A 22,219-nucleotide genomic window follows, 5' to 3' on the forward strand; every position below is an offset into this window, starting at 1 on the left:
GTGTAATGCACAGAGGCTGGATGTCAGCTTCAGGTGTCCTCCTCCATTGCCCTCCCCCTCTCCTTTTGGAGCCAGGCTCTCATTGAATCTGGAGTTCAGTATCAACCAGTCTGGCCGAGAGCTCCAGGGATGCATCTGTCTCCACCCCGTCCCTAGTAGTGGGGACATAGGCATGGCTGGCATGTCTGGCTCTTACAGGGGTTCTAGGGATCCCAATTTAGATATTCATGCTTACAACGTGCCCCTTACCTATTATGCCAAGCTCGTGGCCCGACGAAATCTTTATATGGAAATTGTACTCAAGGACATGAGTCCTGGGGGATAAATCCTGGGTCAGTGTGTGGCTATTAGTGAGACAGACTTCCTCTCAAAGCCTAACATCGAAAAGACACTTCTGGGGTCCTGGGGAGATGACTGCACAGCAAAGGGCACTTGCTACTCTTACAGAGGACCGGAGTTTCACTCCCAGCACACAGCTGCTCAGAGCTGCCTACAACTGCAGCTTGTCTCTTCTGGTGAGGCAGGCACACATAGGGGATAGGTTAGCAACCTGGGACTCCACCAGGTTTGGGCCGTGTGTGTGCACGAGAGCTGAGCAGCTTGTAACAATGGAGTAAGTTTTCACCGTAAGGACCATCACACTTAGATTCAGCTCACTTGCTATGTCTGGGTACAGCAAGTAGAATGGTAATCTGACCTGGACTAGTTTGGGGTACATGGGGTTCGAGGCTAACTATGTCCTCAAAGTGAACGTTTAGAGACATTCCCGTATTTACCGTCTTACCCCTACACCTAACTGGGTTGTGTATATGACTTAGAAACCAAATGCTTTATGGGAAGGGATGTGCACAGTAGAGAAACAGGCACAAGGCTTCATCTGCAAGAAAATAGAGAACCATGAAAACTACCTCCTAGTCATCAAATGTGTCTTCATCTGGGCACGCCCCACTGCGAGTGTTAAGAGGATGTTCCTTTTCAGTGTTTGCTTTTGAGTAAAGCTTTCTGGCTGCTTTGTGACTCTGCCTTTCTTTCTTGCATGAGACACCAGACCTTGGAACCCAGTCCACACCCAATCCACCAGTGACACTAGCACTGCTGCCAAGTTCAGTTCAGTCTGTCTCTGACTGTGGAGTTGGTACAGACACACTGAGCCTCTGCACTGGGCCCTGCACTCCCCGAGGACAACAGGGAGGTCTTCTCACTCTGTAGCAGGTCTCAGTTGCTCAGGAGGCAGCTGCTGAGGGAGCGACTGAACCCCTCCTCCAGCCAGCCTCCTGGTGCGCTCTCCTGGCCCTGGTCTCTGTTGAGCTGAACATGAGCATTCTGTAGGAGGGCCCTGGGTGTTCTGAAATGTGTGCATGCCTGCAGTACGCTACCCCACGTACTCCTCCAGGAGCTAAAACTGCCCGGTGGGAGCTAAATTTTAAAGCCCTTCTGGAATTGTGAAATCCACTCAGGAGGTGTGGACGACTGAACCGCTCTCCGGGGAGCCCACAGAAGTGGCTGTTTACCCCAACTACTCAGCTCCTCGGTCCTTGCAATCTGCCAGGAAAACCTGCCAAGAGACTTGGTCCATGGATGAGAAAGATGGCCAGGCCAGTTACACGTTCTACCGGGCTGTCATGGAGTCCCAGCTGCCCCGGCTGGGAGTGATGCATGCACCTAGGTTTCTCCTGATAGGGTTATTATTCTCTTGCAGCCTGTTCAGGCAGGAAGTTACAAGCTGTGCCTCCATGTCAAATGAGGCCACCATACATGGGAGCATCATTTATTTAGCAGGCTTCTGGAACTCACCAGAGTTACACATTTTATGCAAAATGCCCCTAAAATAAAACTGGACAACTTCCTGTTCATGATCCTCTGAGATTCAGCCATCCCCTTCCTCCCCACCCCCCTCCTTCCCTCCCTCCCTCCTTCCTTGATCTTTCCTGAAGGCTGCAGAAAAACAATCTGGTGACCTTTCTGCTCTTCAAGGACCCATAGCTGTCCTGTGTGCAAATCCTAAGGGACTGAGACCAGCAGGCCTAGGGAGGGTCTCCAGATGGAGCAGATCTATGTGCACAACTCTGCAACCCTCATGGGCACTGACTTGAGCAGAGGCCCTGGACCTGGTCCAGAGTAGAGGATGCTATGCTGAGATCATTCTAGCTCTTCTGTCTCTGACCCTCCCTCCCTCCCTCCCTCCCTCCCTCCCTCCCTCCCTCCCTCCCTCCCTCCCTCCCTCTGGCAGGTGAATGTAATGTAAACTTGTGCTAAGAAGTCTCCTAAAAGCTGGAAGGAGGGTCTCTGTGCTTCCCATGCAAGCAGAATGACCACCCAGCTTCCCTACCATTCTGCTGGTACACCAGTTCTGCTTCACTCGCAGGCCACTCCTGTGGGAGGGTTGGTAGGCAGCTCCCGCCATGTAGGAGGAAGCAAATGCCCATCTGAACTTTCATGGCGATCGATGCCCTGTGAGCACTCCCAGAGGACACTGGGCTCAGAACCCCGGTTTTGCTCGTGAACTACATTAACCGGGGTTCTCCAGTACATCAAGCAGGGTACTCAGCATACACTGACAGAGATTTTTTTTTTAAGGATTTGGCTCTCGATTTAAAAAACAGGATGGGTCCCAACATCCAGGAGATCTAGCTGGGTAGCTCCTGTCTGAAGGACATGGCCCAAGACCCAAGAAGAGCTGATGTTTCCGTCTGAATGCAAAGGGAAGAAACAAAACCCAAACCAAAAACCATGTCCCAGCTGAAAGGCCAGCAGGATGGATTTCTTTCCTCTCAGAGAAGGGTCAGCTCTTTGCCCTGGTCAGCCTTCAGCTGACTAAAGCAGGCCCATCTATGTTACAGAGGCACCCGCTTTACTCTGGGCAGTTAAATGATGTCATTCCAAATACCCTCATAGCAACACCAAGAACATCTGGACAAACTCTGACCCACAAAATTCACCTTCCAGGGGCTGCACCTTCCTCGAGCTGTATTTTAAGAGGAAGAGGAGTGCAGTGGAGAGCTGCCAAGCGTTGCACCCCCATTCTTCCTGGAACTCTTCCCGAAGGCAAGCTGAAGACATCACAGAGCAGCCATGCCCTGCGTGCTTCCTCTAACTTCCTAACTGTAAGCCATTGGGCCCCATGAACAACCTGAGGACCCTAACTCAGCTGGGCTCTTCTAGCCACTACCTTTCAGAGGCTGGCACACATAGGCCCCAGTGCACAGGCCCAATGAAGAAATGAGTGAAAAGAAAGACTAGCCGAATGAGGTGGCCATCTTTAAACCCACCTGGTCATGTGACCTGAATGGAAGCGTCAAAGCAGAACTATAAAGAGTCAGCGCCTAAGCTTGAAAAACACTCCGAAAGGACGGTTTGTCTCAACAAACCTGGAAGACAGTCTCAACGTCCTGCATGCCTCTAAGCCAAACCAATCCTCCTGCCTTAGCTTTCTAAGTACTGAGGTTACAGGGATGAGCTGCCGCGCTGACTTGTGGGGCCATCTTTATTCCACCAAAGCCAAGGATACCGTGCCCTCCCCCGTCTGATTTTCCTCCTGAGACTCCACCCTTGTCCTACCCACTCAGAGACTACACCCTACGAAGACCCAGGGGTGCACAGCCTAACAAACTGACCTTCTGCACCTCCTTCTTTTTCCAGTCTAAAAATAAGATATGACCCCTTTGCAGGTCACACATTGGCTGCTGAAGCCTTCCTGTGGGCTGGGGAGTGCGAGCTGAGGCCGCGAAGCTTGCATGGACTTCCTGGGAACAGCTCAGAGCACAGTGCAGTATATACAAATGACCAACTCCTGTCCCTCGACGACAGTGGCCCATCTTTGGACACGCCCTGAAGACTGATGCCCAGGGCTTCTGCGAACAGCTAAGGTGCATCTACCCTCCTTCCCTTCTTAACGGTGCGCCTCTTTCTGTAACTTCCTGCCTCTTACTTCATCTCTAGAAAAGCAAATCTATTTTTGGCAGCTTCATACAGAGAGCCAGATTCTCACCGCACAGAGGAAGGGGGAGAGCAGAGGAAACGGTCCCGGATAGGGGATTGTGAGCGGAGGATCATCCGCCCTTGGCCTTGAACAAGCTGAGCTCTGGGAGCTGCATTGGGTAAGGCTGTGGGCACTGAACAGAGCCTATGGTGCTTAAACTCACGGGGCCGCTTTACCATCTGCTGGGGATCAAGCTGACTCGGTGACTCTTTCGGAAGGAAAGAATCACATATATGGCTACTAACTTGATATCAGAAGTGTGCCTCCTGAGAAAGCTGGGTATAATGTCTCTTGAGAGGTCTTTTGTTTTAAGATTTATTTCCTTTATGTATATGCGAACGCCATCACTGCCTTCAGACACACCAGAAGAGGGCATCAGATTCCATTACAGATGGTTGTGAGCTACCATGTGGTTGCTGGGAATTAACTCAGGACCTCTGGAAGAGTAGTCAGTGCCCTTAACTGCTGAGCCATCTCTCCAGCCCCCTCTTGAGAGATCTTATGAGGACAGAGGACAAGGAAACATCTAAGGCATTGACGTGCCTGCTCTGGTTGGGACTGAGATTAAAGACCAAAACCTGACTCTCAAGGCAGAGTACTGATCCAGGCTCAATAAAAGCCAGCTCTGCTGGGGACAAGGACAGACCTCTCGGAAGATGGCTGGGACAGTTGTCTGTGACTGCAGGGTGCTGGCTGTATTGTTACTTTTCTCAGAGCCAGCACAAAACACCTGACAGAGGCACTTCAAAGATGGCGGGGTTTATTTTGGCTCCAGGTTTGAGTACAGCCTGGTCACAGAGGGAAAGGCATGATGTCACCGTCGCAGGAGCGTGAGGCAGAGGCTCACACAGCCCTATCAGGAAGCAGGGAGATGGATCTTGGTGCTTGGCTCCCTGTCTGCAGTTTAGTCAGCCTAGGACTCCTGCCCATGAGAGGGGCCTCCTGCAGTAAGACGGATCCACTCACACCAATTATTGCCAGAAATTTCCCATGGGCATGCCTAATGATTGTCTCCTGGGTGATTCCAGGTCTTGTCAAGCTGGGCGTCAATATCAACCATCAGAGAGGCCTGAATGTCTACGACGTTGGTGAACCCTTGATGGCTGGTCACCAGCTATGGGAGAATCTTGCCTCTGAGGGTGACTGGTTCACCCTGGAGCCAAAGTGCCACCCTCACAGTGCTACCCTCACTTAGGAGCCTGACAGCACCCAGTATGTTAGCCCTCACCCTTCTCTGAGAGCCCACAGGCTTCTGCATGGCTCTGACAGACAAGCAAGCAGAGGGCAATTCAGTTCCCAGCGGCAGGCGGCCACTTTCAGCCTCCCGGCCAACATCCTTGCTTCTATTCCCTTCTTATATAAATATTCTTGTTTCCAAGGCTTTTCCTGAAGCTTTTCAATAGTCCTTCATCTACAGGAAATGTCTCTGAACTCCAGCTTGAAATCCAACCTCCAAAAATTACAGTGGAACCATGTGACCCAGACACATGAAACCCAGAGGGGGGTGAGGAGAAAGAAAGAAGTGGGGAGAGAGAGGGGAGGAGAAGATGACGGGGGTTGGGGGGAGATGGGGAAGGAAAAGGGAGAGAAGAAAGAGAAGAGAGGGTGTGGGAGAGGGAGAGAGTGGGAGGGGAGAAGGAGAGAGGGAAGAGAGGGGAGAGAGAGAGAGGGAGAGAAAGGAAGGGAGAGGAGAAGAGAGAGGAAGAGAGAGGGGGAGTGGGAGAGAGAGGAGAGGAAGAGAGAGAAGGAGAGGAAAGAGGGAGAGGGACAGAAAGGAGGAGGAGAAAGAGGGAGAGAGAGCAATCCCTCTGTTAGGCTGACTCAGGAAGCTGAGGCACAAGACCCTTTTACCCATGTCTCTTCCCACAATCCTTAGGAAGCTGGTGGATGCTGGGAGATATCTGAGCGCAGTCACAGTGGCCACTGTGGGAGTCTCAGCTCCGTTTCCTCTGCCCCCCACCCATCCCAATGTCCCTCACCTGGTAGGCAGCTTCTCTCATGAACTGCTTGGCTGGCTGCTTCCAGATGGCAGGCACTGTGATGACCCATCTGACATCAGAGTTCTCAAAGTCCGACCCTGCCTGATCACTCAGCTCCTAATGCCAAGAAGAATAAGAACAGGAGGTGAGGAGACACTGCTGGTCCCCGGTACACACCTCCTGTGGCTCTGCTGAGCAGTCAGTCTTTTACCAGGAACTCCAGAGGAGTCTGTGCTTTCCTCCCACACACAGCAGTGTGGAGGCAGGGCATCCCCTGGCTCTACTCAATTCTCTCACTCACACCCTATAAGGGAAGGGGCTGTTGTCGGTCCCAGATCCCCAGATCCCTGGAAATTACCTACCTGCTGATTCTGTGGGTTCGCTTGTTATGAGCATTTCATACAAAGGGAATTAATTTTATGATGTGGCTTTTGTGTATTGTTTCTTTTATTTTGTATGATGCTCTCAATGGTTATCCGACTGTGATGTGCATTCGTATTTCATTTTGCGGCTGAATAGCATTCGGTTATCAATCAGTCGATGGGCATTTGAGTGGTTTCCACTGTTTGGTCATTATAAATAACACTGGTCTGAATTTCCAATGTAAATTGTCTTATGTGTATGTGTGCTCACTCCCCTAGGAGTGGGATTGCTGGGTCATGTCTCTGCGTTTGTATCTTTTAGGAGCTGCCAAATCCGTTCCAAAATGCCGAACCATTTCACCTTTCCACCAGCACTGCCTAAGAACATACTTGGGGGCTGGAGAGATGGGTCAGAGGTTAAGAGCACTGACTGCTCTCCCAGAGGTCCTGAGTTCAAATCTCAGCAACCACATGGTGGCTCACGACCATCTGTAATGGGATCCGATGCCCTTTTCTGGTGTGTCCGAAGACGGCTACAGTGTACTCATAAATAAAATAAATGAGAAATCCTTTTTTAAAAAGATCTTTAAAAACAACAACAGTAACAAAAGAACACACTCGACTGTTCTAACCTCGGAGCCCACATGCTCTCCCTGCAGGCTACACCACTGCCTCACTGGCAGGTGCAGCAACCTGCAGATGGCCTAACCCAAGGCTGGCTGCCACCGTCCCTAAGGCTCACCTTCAGAGCCTGCTCTTTGAAGTACTGTAGGGCGTAAGTGAAGATCTCCAGGGCTTTGACTTTCTTGCCATTTGCCGCTGTCAGGTCTGTATCCATGGTGAGGTCCTGGAGGGAGAAAGGTGTGACCGCGGTTAAGGAGAACCAACCGTGCCTTTGGTTTGCGAGCGGCTGTTTGGAGACCAGTGGAACCCTGCTTCCCTATGTTTAGAGAGACAGAGAAAATGTACTCCCCTATCCCCAGTGAACCAGGCAGTAAAGCCTCCTTACTGTATTAAAGCTGTGGGGGTTCTCTCCAGGCCCCACCTTCACTGTGTCCTCCTTCCTTCCCTCCCTTCTCTCCCTTTCTAGGATCCTCAGGAACGGGAGCCTCTGGCCAATGGCGAGTCCTGGGAGTGGATAGCAGGTGCCAAGCCCGGTGCAGTTTACATGCAACTTCCAGACATGGGTCACCCTTGGGAGCTCTGTGACAGCAGCTTAAATCATGCCACTTCGCTGCCAAGCGGGACGCTAACGCGCAGCAGCCTCTCCTTCCGCGGCGAGCTGCCAGCCGAGTCACTAAAATAGAAGAGCTCCTATTTTAAGGCCGGTTCTGTCTAATCTGCTGAAAGCCGGGCAGGCATCGCTGCCTCTCTGGCCCTGCCAGAGGCCAAGCAGCTGCTGTACATGGTCCTCTGAGAGAGGATACCTCGAAGAGTGGCCAGATGGTGGGTGGAAAGAGGTCATCAAAAAAATGATGAGAGGGTCTCCTGGGGGAGGGGAGAGGATGGGTGGGTGTGGAAGGAAGCCCCTAGACTAACCCACTTATTAGTCTCAGGAACGAATTAATCAGGCTGATGTAGGCTTGATAGCCAGGCTTTGCCTCTGTTTGGAGGCAGGGCCACAAGTTGCTAATGGGTCCTCGTGGAATATCCTAACCCGTCTGCTCATGCTCACCGCCTCCAGCCAGCACCCCCTTCTCCCGATGCCCAGCAAGGGGCCCAGCTTCTAGACTCTTCTGCTCAGCCAGGCAGCGGAGTCCGGAGAAGCTACAGTTCGACCTGTGCCTCCATTGCCCCAGTCCCGACATGCAGCACTGGGTCCCTTCTGGAAGAATGCGTGAGTCCTTCTCAGCCAGGAGAAATGCAACCTCCTGTAGGCCTGGAGCCCTGGAGGGCCGGGTGTCAGCGGAGGCAGTTTTCTTGCGAGCTCTGTGCTGTCTCCTCAAATGCTAACGGAAGCTACCATTCCACTAGAACTTTGCTTCCTCTTCGAACATCATGTATTTACAGCACTTTGATCCTTATGCCCCCCCTGTGGACACAATGTTGTAACTGTCTCCATTTCAGAAAGGAGTGTGAGCTGGTCCTGGTGGTGTGGGCACAGGAATGTTGGCTCGAGATCGATCCTTTGCTTGGGCGGGGATGAAGAGGAGCTGGTCCTGGCAGTGTTGGCATGGGGGAGCTGGCGGGCTGACCAGCTCAGCCACCAGCCAGGCCCAGATCCAGGCCTTTGAGCTGGCTCACCCCATCATCTACCAATCTTTGAGCTGCTGGAGCATGTGAAGGGGCCGGTCCTACAGACCCAAAGCTGCAGGATCTCCATGACACGGGACAACAACAGGATGTCCAAGAGGAGTCCCCATGAGGACCCACGATTGATAGTATAGCAGAAGCCAGAGGCCTCAAACCAGACCAATGACTCATTGTAATGAACATTTGTAAGTAAAGTTGTTTGAGAAAAACGAGTATATACTCTTTGACACACTGTGGCGTGCCAAGGCTCCCACGTGAGATGGGGTTTGGGGGGAGGTGGGGGAGGAGGTTACAAGGGTGGAAAGCAGCTGTGGAGGGGCTGGGAAACGAGTGGGATTTGGGGTTCATGATGTGAAATTCACGAAGAATCAACAGAAATTATGCAAATAAACAAGTTTTTTAAAGGAAGCACATGACTTGGACTAAGTGTCTTAGAGGAATCAGGGGTGGGATTGAAACCCAAGGCATGTGGCCAGAGTCTGAGGTCTTCATCTAGTTTCTACCTTCCCCGTGAAGCTTTGGGATGGGGATGCCTGTTTGACCTGGGCAACTCACAGAAAACCGGCTTGCTCAGGGCTTTAGAAGAGGTCATTGGTCTGGTATTCAGCTCTCTAATGACTACCACACATACTTAGCCTCTTGCTCCACACACACAGAGGGTGATCTGTCTATTACTTCTGGTTTGCAGAGGAATTTTAATCCAGCAACATGGCTGCTCTGACAAGGGATCACATCCAAAGACTTTCTAGGTCTGTGTGATCTGGCCGGAATGACACAGCTTTAATCCCTGTGGCTGGAATACATGCCCTTAATACACAGCTTTAATCCAAAATAATGAAGGTAAAGTTAGTTTGTAGAAGCAGCCATGTTTGAAAGTGACATCTAATTGAGAGGCAGACAAAGTAATGAATCAGAGATAGATTTGACAGAATAGTCTATATGCCCAACTCTCACAAGAACAAACAAGAAAGAGAGGCAACCTGAGAGAGCAGTGCAGAGAGAGGGAGAGGGAGAAAATGAATGGGATGGAGATTGGATGGGGGAAGGAGGGAGGAATGGGGAGGGAGGGAGGGAAGGAAAGAGAGAGAGAGAGAGAGAGAGAGAGAGAGAGAGAGAGAGAGAGAACAGGTTGCAGGTGAGCAATTCAGTCAAAAGCCAAGAGAATGCTTGGAGAAGCATTTGGGCCAGAACAGGCTGAAATAAACCATCCAGTTCAGAAAGAGCTAGAAGGGGTGAGCTTATTCAGCAGTAAGCCTCTGAGACAACAATTACATCTGGCAAATAAAAGATATTTTCACACTGGTTTTACTTCCAAACCGATCGGTTAATAGCCTCAGCCCTGACCCACCTCCCCGACTTGGTCTCAGTGGATAGAGGGGCCCCTGATCTCCCAACAACCCCTTGGGCAGCAAGGGGGCAGTACCCTACACCCACGTCACAGCTGGGATGCTTTCTGCCTGTCAGTTTCCTAAACAAAACAAACAACTAAACCCCCAACAACCCCTGCTCTGCTCCCCACAGCAGGACGGACTGTGAGCCCGGAAGTGAGGAGCTGTGTCTTCTAGGGTCTCCAAGACCTAGTTCGGTGGTCATTAATCTCTGTAGGGGAAACCTGGGGGAACTCGAGTTGAAGACCCCCCTACACTGAGGTCCCTTGCCCTCCTAAAGAGGCCAACTCACCCCTGTGGTGTGGAGTTTCATCTTGAACTTCTCCAGGTATAGCCATTGCTTGGCCTCGTTGGGGTCCAGGTCATGGTAGAAGTCCCTTGCAGCATATCCAAAGCTGTGGAACTTCCTCTCTGGTGTCAGCAAGATGGTGGTTGGGGTCTTCTGGTTGGAAACACCAGGGTCACCTCCTTCCCATCTCCTGATACCAAGGAAAAGCAGAAGTTACAGGTCTTTGAAGACCCCGGTCTAGTAGGCACAGTAGAGCTGAGTCCCTGCAGCGTGTCTCTGTATCAACTGGTTAACCTGCAGACGCACCTCAGTCAGAAGGAGAAGAGACAAGAACCAGGTTCTAACTCAAAATGAGTTCTGCATTTGCCTTTCACTCCACGTTTACTGGGCAGCTACTGTGTGCCCCATGCAGGTGACACGTGGGCACAGTGCTGATTATGCTTCCAATAAGCCAGAACCTGGGAGGTCATATGTAGGTTGATGTCATTATGCAGGTGAAGGCAGGTACAGGATAGAACAAGGCCTGTCATTGGAGGAGAAGGAAGGATGGGTGGGAGAAAAGTTTTAGGGAGGCAGAGGAGGCAGGAGAGAAGAAGAGGCAGCTGAGAGAACCTGGTGGTGGACGTTAGGATTCCTCTCTGCACATAGATACAGGTTGTTATGACTACTCTTAAGGGATGGGTGTGTACAGGATTTTGTGCTGTCTAGATGGTCAAATTATATCTTATCGATTGGATCAGAGGGTATTGTGTGATGTGTTCTTTCATGAGGTGACTTAATTGAGTTCAAGAGAGTGTATGGTGGCCACCACGGAATTGGGAAGCGTATGCCTGGCGTGGTGGAAACCAGGCAAGAGAGCTGTGAGTGAGGGCAGGGCAGCCTGACAGGATGCTGTGTTGGAATGGCTCATGGACAGTGGGTCAGAGAACAGATGGGGCAACGTGGAGCTGCTGAGATAAATTAGCGCTAGTCGGAGCCAGAGCTAGCGAGACCACCAGGGTACGCTCAGGAACTGGTTCTGCTAGTTTTGTTTGTTGTTGTTGTTGTTTTTGTTTTTCACTGCAACATTTGCAAGCATTCAGCAGCTGACACGAATACAGAGCTAGCCAGATTCCTCTTCTAAATAAGACAGGTATGAACAAATCCATCGAGATGTGCCTGACTGAATGGAAAGAGGGAGCCCAGGGACATGGCCTGAGGGTCCAGAGGAGGCAGAAGTAACAGCTGGTGGGACCCAGGAGAGAGGACTCAGGAGAGAGCAATTACATCTCAGAAGGAAGGTCACTTCAGGCTGCTTTAGGTGAGCTGGCCCAGGTGGTTAAGTGATGGCGTTAGTCAGGCTAAACCTGTGTACTCGAGATGTGCTGTGTGCACGAGAAGAGTGAGGGGTGGGCTGGGACAGCGGTGGAACAGGGCTGGAGAGATCTGTGAATGACAGGGAACAGGTGAAAATCTAACAAGGGATCAGGGATGCTGCTGTCCAGCACAAAGGCAGGTGTAGAGGTCAGGCCTAGCCTGGGGCAGAGCTGAGAGAGAGACTTAGGGAGGGAGAGGAAAAAGCCAAACAAGACCAGAGGGCCAAGGCAGCCAATGGCTATGGTGCTGATGGGGCGCTCAGGGGACCCAGGAAGGTGGAGCTCAGAGATCTGGAGTTCTGGGGAGGAGGGGGCAATAGGCGGGGAGCATCCAGAAGAAAGAGCACATGTATGTAACCGAAGGAGGGGCCCCGGACAGCTTCCACAGCTCAGCGGCAGCCACGCTGACAAGCTGGGGACCATCCTGGGCTGGCCAGTTGTAAACAGAGGAGGAGACACAGGTGGGGACAGAGGAGGAAACAGGTGGACAGACATAGACATGCAACAGGCAGGGCTGGAGTCGGCTCAACCCCAGAGATATTTCCTTCTCCTGGACAGAAGGAAAAATAAACTCTAGGGAGAAGGGGTGGGAAGGGTGGGCTGTTCATTTTCTTTGCTTCTTGGGGTTCCTTCCCTCCAGAAGCCAGGGCTGCCAGGAGTCCACACTGTCCCCTCCCTGCCAAGCGACCTGGGAACAGCCTTAGTGCCAGACACAGGCCCGGCCCAGTATAAGACAGAGTAGCTGCCGCCCAGGCTGAGTTCTAACCTGTTCTGAGCATCACCACGTTCAGCATGAAAAGGCCCTCACAAGGCAGACTGGTGCCTCCCTCCAGAGGGACCTCTGCTAAGATAGCTGTGGCACCGTCTCTGCCCAGACTTCCAGTCAGGGTGCATGTTACCCCATAGGCTAAGTGCCCCAGACTTGCTGTGAGTCACTTTTTCAATGACTTTAGACAAATACTAACGCCTTACTCTGAGATCGATCAATTGCTGAATCCCTGGGGACGTTGTCCCACTGGACCCCAAGGACAGTGGTGTAAGTGAGGGCTGGACAGACTGCTGTGTGCATTAAGGATGCCCTAGAGCATTTTGGCTTCAGGGTCACCAGGCAGAGGTCTGCCCTTCTCTGCTTTCTCCGGGGGCTGGGGTGTTTTCCTTGCAGGGAAGAGCTGGCACCTTCCTGCTCACTTTTTTTTTTTTTTTTTGTGTATGCTGAAAATCCCATTCACAAAGAACACATGAGGCAGACACCGCCTTTATCCCCATCTCTGGAGTGAGGGAAAAGAGGTGTGGCAGGATCAATAACTGCCCGTGGTCACACAGAAAGTAGCCCGTGGGTCACCTCCATCAGATACTATACAGGGAGCCTCCTGGCTTCTCTTACCCAGGTCAAGCCCTGGAGTCACTCTAGCTGGGATTCAATTGTACTGCACAACCCTTCCCTAAACTCTGTGAGAGTTAACCCGATGGGAGCTTGTTGTCTGGACGTTGGCAAGGAGCACAAGGAGTCTAGAACTGAATCCAGGGTGCTCTCCTGCACACAGGCGACTAGCCTACCCGCAGTCCGCACGAGTATGGTGCCCAGCCCCCCTGGTGTCCCTCCCCCTGCCACACCCACCGCATCACATGGATACATTCCGGCTCCTTGGTAAAGCTGTAGGCATAGCCACTGGACGTGGTCCCAAAGTCGATGGCCACCACCACGAGAAAGGTCTGCTGCTCGGAGACGGGGTCAGCATCATTCTGCAAGTGCATGGGGAGGCACGGGAGGGTGAGGGCCAGGCCTCACCTTCAGGAGGAAGCCCCCACCCTGCGCAGTTTGGCATTCGCTGCAGGCAGACCATCCCGCTCAGGCAGGCCAGTCCTAGCTCCCACCCAAAAGAGAAATGAAAGCAGCCCTAACTGGAGTGTAGGTCAATAGCCTGAGGCTGCCCCCTATAGATGCTAAGGGTGCCCCCTATAGGTGCTTCCCTTTATCCGCTGAGCATACTGGCTAACTATGAAATGCTGCCATGGGCAGAAGCCCAGATGAGTGTCTCCTTGTGCAGAGATGGTCTCCCCACTATTGCTGTACACAGGCCCCTCTGCAGAACCCCTGCCACCACTCGAGGCTCTCAAGAGCTGATCCTCCTGTCTGCTCACACTACTCTCCAGGCTGATGCCTCTGCAAACATCAGGCACACCTCAGAAAGCTTCTCCAGGCCCAGGATAGGAAGCAGGCTTGGTAGAGTACATTTGCTTCTACAACATCCATGTGCACACAACAGGGGGATGTGAGAGGCTGCCTAGAAAAGGCAGCTGACATATGCACACAGACACACAGACACACAGACAGACAGACAGACAGACACACACACACACACACACACACACACACACACACACACATGCTCCCCCAGAAGGAAGGTCACTTCAGGCTGCTTTAGGTGTGCACATGCACACGCACACACACATTTCTTACCAAGATGTGGGAAGGGGACAGAGGTGTTATTCCTGTGTCCCCGAGACTCCGTGCTGGAGATGAATATGCAGATGTGGGGGCCGTTTCTAAAAGGAAAGACAAAAATTAGCTTCTTAAAACTGAAGGCCAGCCCAGAGAGCAGAAAAGAGGCCAGTGTGACTTTGTCCCTACACACACGGGTTCTAAAAAGTCTGCTACCACAATGAACAGGGCCGTTCCCAGCCAGGAAGGCAGGATGCCCCTGCCCAGGCCAGAACCCCTTGTTCTTGGCCTTTAGAACTGGATGTCCCTACCCCTTATCTCTAAGTGACCACCAGGCCTGTCACCACCGCCCTCGCCTCTACCTCCTATAAGCAGAAGACAATGCTCTGTTCCCAGAATGGCTCAGCTCTGGGCCGAAGGCCCTGTAATGCAGATTCCACAGTGGACCAGTGCAACCTGAGTCATGTGCAGGAGGATGTGCTGGTCTTCTGAGCAAAGCACTTATCATCTTCATCAGAGCAGTTGTGGCAGCTTGCAAGAGCCCACCCCAATAGGATGACAGTCCCTCAGAGAACAAGGGATTGGGGGAGTCATAAGACCCTCATCTGAGGTTCCAAGTCTTTCCTCCCAGCCTCTGCATATGACTCTGCCCTAAGTGCAGTGGCCTTGGAGGCTGGGGAAGTGCTGGAGTAGAGTACGCAGGCTGGGGAACATTATGGGGGCAGCTCGTCTTGGGTGGCCATGGAGAAGCCATCATCCCATGCTGGGTGTAGATTTCCTAGGGTGGCTGCTTCATGGTCACCCATGCTATGTGTGTTTAATAACCACATTGGTTCCTCAGTCTGACCTTTAGGGGAATCATGTCACTGGAACTTCATGACAGAGAGATTACTTAGGTCTTCCCATAGAAGAAATGATTGCAATGGAGAGCTCTGGAAGAGTATCTACAGCCCTCAGGTGGCCAAACTGGAGAGGACACACTCTACCTCAGGGCTAACAATTCTTGTCCATGGAATATGGGACATGAGAGCAATTCCCAGGGACAGCATCCAGTGACTGACTGACTGACCTATCACCTTCCACAGCACAAGCCCCTCCAGAGCGCAGTGGGGTCACATCGTCAGGGATGCTGGAGGTTTCCAACATTCAGGAGGGAAAAAGCAGCAGCCAAAAGGTAGCTGGGTTAGTTGCCCTGGCCCTGGAACTGATCTCGATAAGGAACACTAGGTCAAACAGAAGGACAATGGCAAAGTGGCATAGATGGCTTGTTGCCCCTGGCCCTGGCCCTGTTGCAATGATTTAAGTACAGACATTTGTTCTGGGGCAGTCTCAGGGGTCCCAAGGACAAGACATGCTGCTCCTGGTCAATGCTCGAAAGATCCACAGTGCTTTTGTGCCCACTGCCCAGGGCTGGCAGGGCCCTGAAGCAACCAAGCAAAGACTTGCTGACAGAGCTGCCAACCAATCAGGGAGACAACAGCCAGATGCTACACCCATCGGTAGCAGGAGCCGGGCAGTGCTCTGGAAACCCTGCTAGTTTAGTACACAGCTTAATTCCATGTGGGCGGAAGATGGGTTGGCTCTCTCTGGGAAAGGCTCTCCTCTCTGGGGGAGCATGGGGAATAGCTCCATCTGCTAAATCGCTTTCTGTTAATCCCAGCCTCTTGCAGAATTGTTTTTTTCTACTTGGTGGGAATTCAAACAGCATCATTCCAGTGGCTCCCGAGCAGGCTGAGGAGCGAAACAGACCGTGAATGAGAGAATGGGAGAATGTGAAGTTTCCCATCTGCAAGTCACTTCCTATCTGGGCTCATGGCCTTTCTCTTCCCCAGAAGGCTCTGTGAGTTTAGGAGAATATGGTCAGCTTCATTAGCTGTCAGAGACATGCAGCTCAAAACTACAATGACATCAGGGTGTGGTGGTGCACACTGTTAATCTGAGCACCTGGAAAGCAAGGGAACATGAATCACTGCGTTCAAAGCCAACTGGTCTACCAGAAATTACGATGAGACGCTACTTCACCCACACGGATGACTATAATTTTTAAAAGGAAAGAAAAACAAGTACAGAAATTGGAAGGCTGGTGCCTTGCTGGTGAGATGCAAATGGGCCAGCTGCTGTGAAAACGGTTTGGCTGCTCCTCGAAATGTCATATGTAGAATGACTACGTGATCCAGCAATGTAACCAGTAGAGACTTGGAAACCGGCTCACAGAGAGGCTTGTATGTGAACGCTCACTCCAGCAGCATTCACGATAACCAAAACTGGGAACACACCCATGTGCCCGGCCACAGAGGAAGGAGGACCGTGGTTCACCAACACGGTGGGATAGTATCTGGAACAGTGCAACCATGTGCTAAGGTGACAGCATTCCTACACACGCTGTAACACCAGTGAACCAGGAAACAGTGGAAATAAGACAGACACGAAAGGACAAATACTATGTTATTTCCCTAGCATGAACTATGCTGAACAAGCAAATCCAAAAAGATAGAAAGTAGGTAAAAGGTGTCCAGGAGCAATTGCTTCAGAAGCCCAGAGCTCCTGGCCAGGCGATAAGAGTTTTGCAAATAGCGATGCTTGTGGCAGGCACAGCATTGGGAACAAAAACCATGCTGCTCATTAACTGTACATCAAACATAAAATTGTTTCAAAGGGAAGTTCTGTGTTAATGTATACTCTACCATAATAAAAATATTCATTAAGCGCTCATCTTGGGCTCGTGATGTACCTCAGTTAGCAAAATGCTTGCCTAGCATGCACAAAGCCCTGGGTTTGACCCCCAGCACAACAGAGGGGCCCATACCTGTAATCCCAGCACTGTGAAGGTGGATAGGAGAATCAGATATTCAAGGTCATCCCCAGATATTTAGGGAGTTTAAGGGCAGCTTGGACTACCTAAAGGCCTTTATTTAACAACCAAACTTATCTTGTTTATCAGAGGACACGACCATTCCTGTTCCTATTAGTGCCCATGTCCGCTGCTCTTGAAAAGAGAATGAGGTAAACTCTTCTCCTCAGCTATCCTGTGAAATACTCCCAGCTTTGCTTATTTCCGAGCACGGGGAACCTCTTTTTATAAAAGCCAGAGGAGGACTCGTATCTCCACACTGGGGCCCAGCCAGGCAACCCTTACCCTGGTGGTGATTCCATCCTATACGAAGCCCCTGGGGCAACCTCGGGCAAGTTGCCATCCACCCGGGAGCCACCCTCTCTCCACCTGCTACCTTGAAGGCCTGAGGCCGTGTCCACACTTGCACAGAAGGTCTTGGAAGATACCAAACATCTAATTGCCCAGAAAATCTGGTGTTGGCAATTAGCAGACAAGCAGCCTGCACAGGGGCTGCACACAGCCTGCTGCTGCCTGATCCTGATTATCTTGTCACTTGGTCCTTCTCGAGCTTTGTTTATCCCGTGACATACAGAGCAGCACGCATCAAGCCATGCGCTGAACATGCACGGGCTTTGGGACCTCAGGGGACACCGGGATACACTGAGGGCAAAAATCAAGGATGGCAGAGGTGGGTCCCGTCCTCCCCTCCCCCGACACATATGGCACGGTATTGAGCAAGTCATTTGACTTGCGGATCACTTTCCAGGCCTAGAGGCAGCCGAACTTCATGGACTTCTTCCATCGGAAATTAAAAGTGAGCCTCACTGTGCAGACTTCAAACTGATCTGCATAGACAGGGAGGGTGGAGTGGTGACATTCTCATAGATAGGTGCAAAACTGAGTTTTAAACCTCTTGGGGAAATGGAATAGCCCCACTGTAATCCCTGAGGGTACAGGGGGAAGCTTAATACTGCTGCACTGACAGTCCCAACCAGGACTGACTTTCTGAGGGTACAGGGGGAAGCTTAAGTCTGCTGCACTGACAGTCCCAACCAGGACTGATTTCCTTTGTGCTGTACACAAGTCACAGTAACTAAACATACACAAAAGGACAGTGGAGCTTGAAATCTTTCCCGATAGATGGAAGATAACAGGCAAGAGAACTGGTCCAGGAGAGGCTACGGGTATAGGGAACACAAGTGTGTCTCTGGCTTTTGCTTAGACCAAGGTCATCTACAAAAGGAAATGCCAGGTGTCACCGGTTCATGCTGCTGTCCAGTGACAGCTCTGTAGGACACGAACTCAGACAGCAATCGTGACACCAAAAGCTCAACCTGTGGGAAGATTCTTAGTAATGGTCTTGGAGGAAAAGGAAACTTAGCTTAGCTGTAGAAACAGGGAGGGAGACCGCTGAAATGTAGATTAAAGGTAAATGCTTTACTAGGAAGATGGTCAGGGCCAGAGCTGAAAAACCTAGGAATCTGGAGAATTACATGCCCGTGTTCCCGCTCAATCACACAGTAACTGTCCAAGGCTTGTCCCATAACACTGTGGGTGGATTGGCTTTCTGTGGCCATGACAGAATACCTGAGATTATCAGCTGAGAAGTCGGAATGGTTTATGTTTGACTTACATCTCAGAGGATTGACTCTGATGGTTTTGCCCTATTGCTTTGGGTCTGTGGTGGGCATAGTCATGGTGAGGATGTGTGGTGGAGGAAGTCCACTCTGAAATCTCCTCTACACCAGGAAATACAGACAGACAAACAGATAGACACACACCACATACACACACCACATATACATACATGCACACACCATACACATACATATTTGCACACATCACACACACATACACATACCACACACATACACATACCACATACATACTACAAACCACACACACACCACACACACACCACACACACCACACACACACCACACACACTCCATACCCACATACTATACACACACACCACATACACATATACACACACCACATACACATACACACATACATACACACATGCAGACACCACACACACACATACCACACATACATAGTAAACACATACCACACATACATAGTACACACACCACAAACACACACATACACACACCACACACACATACATACACACACCATACATGCACACACACACCATACATGCACACACCACACACACCACACATATACACACACATGTACACATAACACACACATAATACATACATATACCACACATATATCACACACCACATATACACACCACATATATGCATACACCACATACACATATACACACACATGTGCATACACACACACACACACACACACACACAGAGGTGCAGGGGACGGAAAGGCTCTCAATGTCTCCTTCAAAGGCTCCACCTGATCTAACTTCCCTGAAGTAGGTCTCACCTCTCAAAGGCTCCACTGTCTCCGGTAGCTTTGGTAGGAACAACAGAGGGACTATATAGTTTAAAGCCCCAGGAGTTAGAAAGACGGGGACCATTTCAAAGATACAAACCAACTGAAAAACCCTGGAGAGGCTGAGAGGAAGTGACCCTGGTGCTTTCTCATGAATGGGAATTTAACTGTTGAGTTTCCTACACTAATAATTGTAGATAACTTTCTTTGTGTGATACTAAGAATTGAACCTAGAGTCCCACAAATGCCAAAAGTGCTCTCTCCCACTGGGCTGTAGTGTCAGCCCATGTCTCAGATAAGTTAGTATCACCCTGGTCTTATACAACTAGGCATATAGACTATCTTTTAAAAAAATACTTTAGTGAATATTAAATCTGGTTCAGGATCATGTTTGTTGGTTCACTTAAAATGACTTTTGCAGCACAGAAGGATGTAGGAAATCAAAGTGTTTATGCAGCAAAGTAAGCAATGAGCAGATAGAAGTACGCTGAACCAATGAGTCTCCGGCTACAGGATTCCTTGGAACCTGAGCCTGGCACAGGGGGTGGGGGGGTGGGGTGGAGCAGCTACTTAGTTTGACCCTCATGGTTTGCTGTAATGGCTAGGGATTAAAATATGGGCTTCCTCTGGTCCCAGATACAAAGCGAGGCACGTAAAAGCAGGTCGCTTTTTATTTGCTCCCTCTAATGGCTTTCATCAGAGCCACACTCTTAGGATGAAAATAAATAAATCAAGTCTTGTGAAGGGAGTCGTAATTCATAAACTTGCTTGCTGTCCTTTATCTCTGTGGGGGACATTAGTCAGCAAATGGCAGAAGGCCAACTCCCCCTGCAGTGTAAGGTACACGGAAATCAATCTCGCACCCCAAATGCAATGCTTTTGATGATGATGATGGAGCCACTGGGCTAGCCTTACACTGTGGAGCTCCAGACTCCTGTGAGATGTGACAGGTGGTCTCATCACAGGCTTTCCTGCCTGAGAGCTCTCTTTGCTGACTTGTGGATTTATGTTTCTATTAAATAAACAGTCCTTTCCAAAGGTTCACAACTTTAAAAATGCAATATACATACACATGCACGTATGCATCATATACATATACATCATCAACATACAACACACACATACACACCTACAGATACATCATAAATATATAACATACAACACACATACATATCTACATATACATCATCAACATACAACACACACATACACACCTACATATACATCATAAACATATAACATACAACACACACATACATATCTACATATACATCAACATACAACACACACATATGCACCTACATATATATCATAAATATACACAATACATATACACATCTACGTGTACATCATATACATATACATCATAAACATACAACAGACACATACACACCTACAGATACATCATAAACATATAACATACAACACACACATACATATCTACATATACATCATCAACATACAACACACACATATGCACCTACATATATATCATAAATATACACCATACATATACACACATATATATATATACATCATATACATATACATCATAAACATACAACGTATACATACCTGTATACATATACACATACATATTCCATTTCTTCTTTCCTGGGATGACAGGTATTAGCCTAAATCAAAGCCTATGTGAAGAAGCCTGTTCCTTCTCTCCTTAACACCATCTTTGCAGTAACATCTTGGAAAACTGATCTGCTCAAGGTCATGTGTAGGTTACTGGGAAATGTCTTTTGGGAAGGAGGATAAAAAAAACCCTCTTTTATTGCCCTGGAACAAGCTTCGTGGCTAGCTGAACTAATGCATTATACCAAGCTGAAGTTCCATCTCAGTAAATAATTGATGGATTTTTTTAATTAGCATGGTTGATGTCCAGAGTAAATGGAAATTTTATTAGCATGAGTGGGAAGACCCTCTCGCTACAGAGAACCCTTAATATAAAATAACTGCCCTCTGGATGCTACGTCATAATTATGGAAATGAGCACTCCATGGTTGAAACCCAAGTATCCAGTATGGGCCAAATGGGGGCTGTGACAATGGCCTGCCTCTTCTAGCAACCTTCCCTGCTTCCTGGACAGTCCAAGAGATAAGACCGAGAACAGTGAGGTCTCCCCAGTCAGTGAGTTCCCAGAGATCCTTGGCTGGGTAGCGCACTTTCTCCATTGCTCAGGTTGAAATGTGTGTTCCTAGGCCTTCAACTTGTGCCTCGCCATGTGCAGGCAACTACTGGGAGAGGTGAGGAAATGCTTTCTAGACCAAAGCTTACATAAATCAGACTCAGCAACCATGCGTCATCCGGCCACCAGCACCCTGCATTTAGAGAATCTCCATGCATGGTCTCAAGATAGTTCGGTCCACCAGCTTCCCACACCCCCCAACCCCCGCCATGGACTCTGTTCCACCGGTTGAGGTCAGGTCTTGCTTCCTGTCTGATTGTCCTTGCACCTGACACGTCACAGGGTTATGAATAGTTGAATGGACTGGTGAATGGATAGACAGAAGAGCAGATAGATGTGTGTGTGTGTGTGTGTGTGTGTGTGTGTGTGTGTGTGTGTGTGTGTGTGTGTGTGTGTGATGGCTAGGGTTAATGGCCAGCTTCATGGAATCTAGAATCACCTGGACATGCCTAAAGGCAGTGATCTTGATTGCCCTAATGGAGGTGGGAAGACCAGCTCCTCTGAGGGTAGCACCACCCCCTGGTTGTGACCCTGGGATAAGTCAGTGGAGAAATGCAGCTGAGTAACCAGCATTCATCACTGCTCGCTCTCTGCTTCTTGAGTGGATACAATGTGACCAGATGTTTCAAGCTCCTGCTGCCATGATTCCCGGCATCCTCAAACTCTGAGCTGGAATAAAGTCTTTCTCCATTAAGATGCCTTTGTCAGGGT

General features: G+C 50.0%; 1 protein-coding gene across 4 annotated transcripts in view; it reads right to left on the minus strand.

The window, feature by feature from the left end:
* Positions 1–22,219, minus strand: part of Hspa12a (heat shock protein family A (Hsp70) member 12A) — a 163,711-nt gene that overhangs the window by 19,135 nt on the left and 122,357 nt on the right. For all 4 annotated transcript variants that reach the window (XM_087552353.1, NM_001107445.2, XM_087552356.1 and 1 more), the window contains 5 exon segments: positions 14,067–14,152; positions 13,224–13,348; positions 10,254–10,440; positions 7,063–7,167; positions 5,959–6,075 (listed from right to left, as the gene is read on the minus strand). In XM_087552353.1, coding sequence (XP_087408479.1) covers positions 5,959–6,075; positions 7,063–7,167; positions 10,254–10,440; positions 13,224–13,348; positions 14,067–14,152 — 620 coding nt within the window.

Source organism: Rattus norvegicus, chromosome 1, assembly GCF_021556685.1.
Source record: "Rattus norvegicus strain SHRSP/BbbUtx chromosome 1, alternate assembly SHRSP_T2T, whole genome shotgun sequence".
Taxonomy (NCBI): Eukaryota; Metazoa; Chordata; class Mammalia; order Rodentia; family Muridae; genus Rattus; species Rattus norvegicus.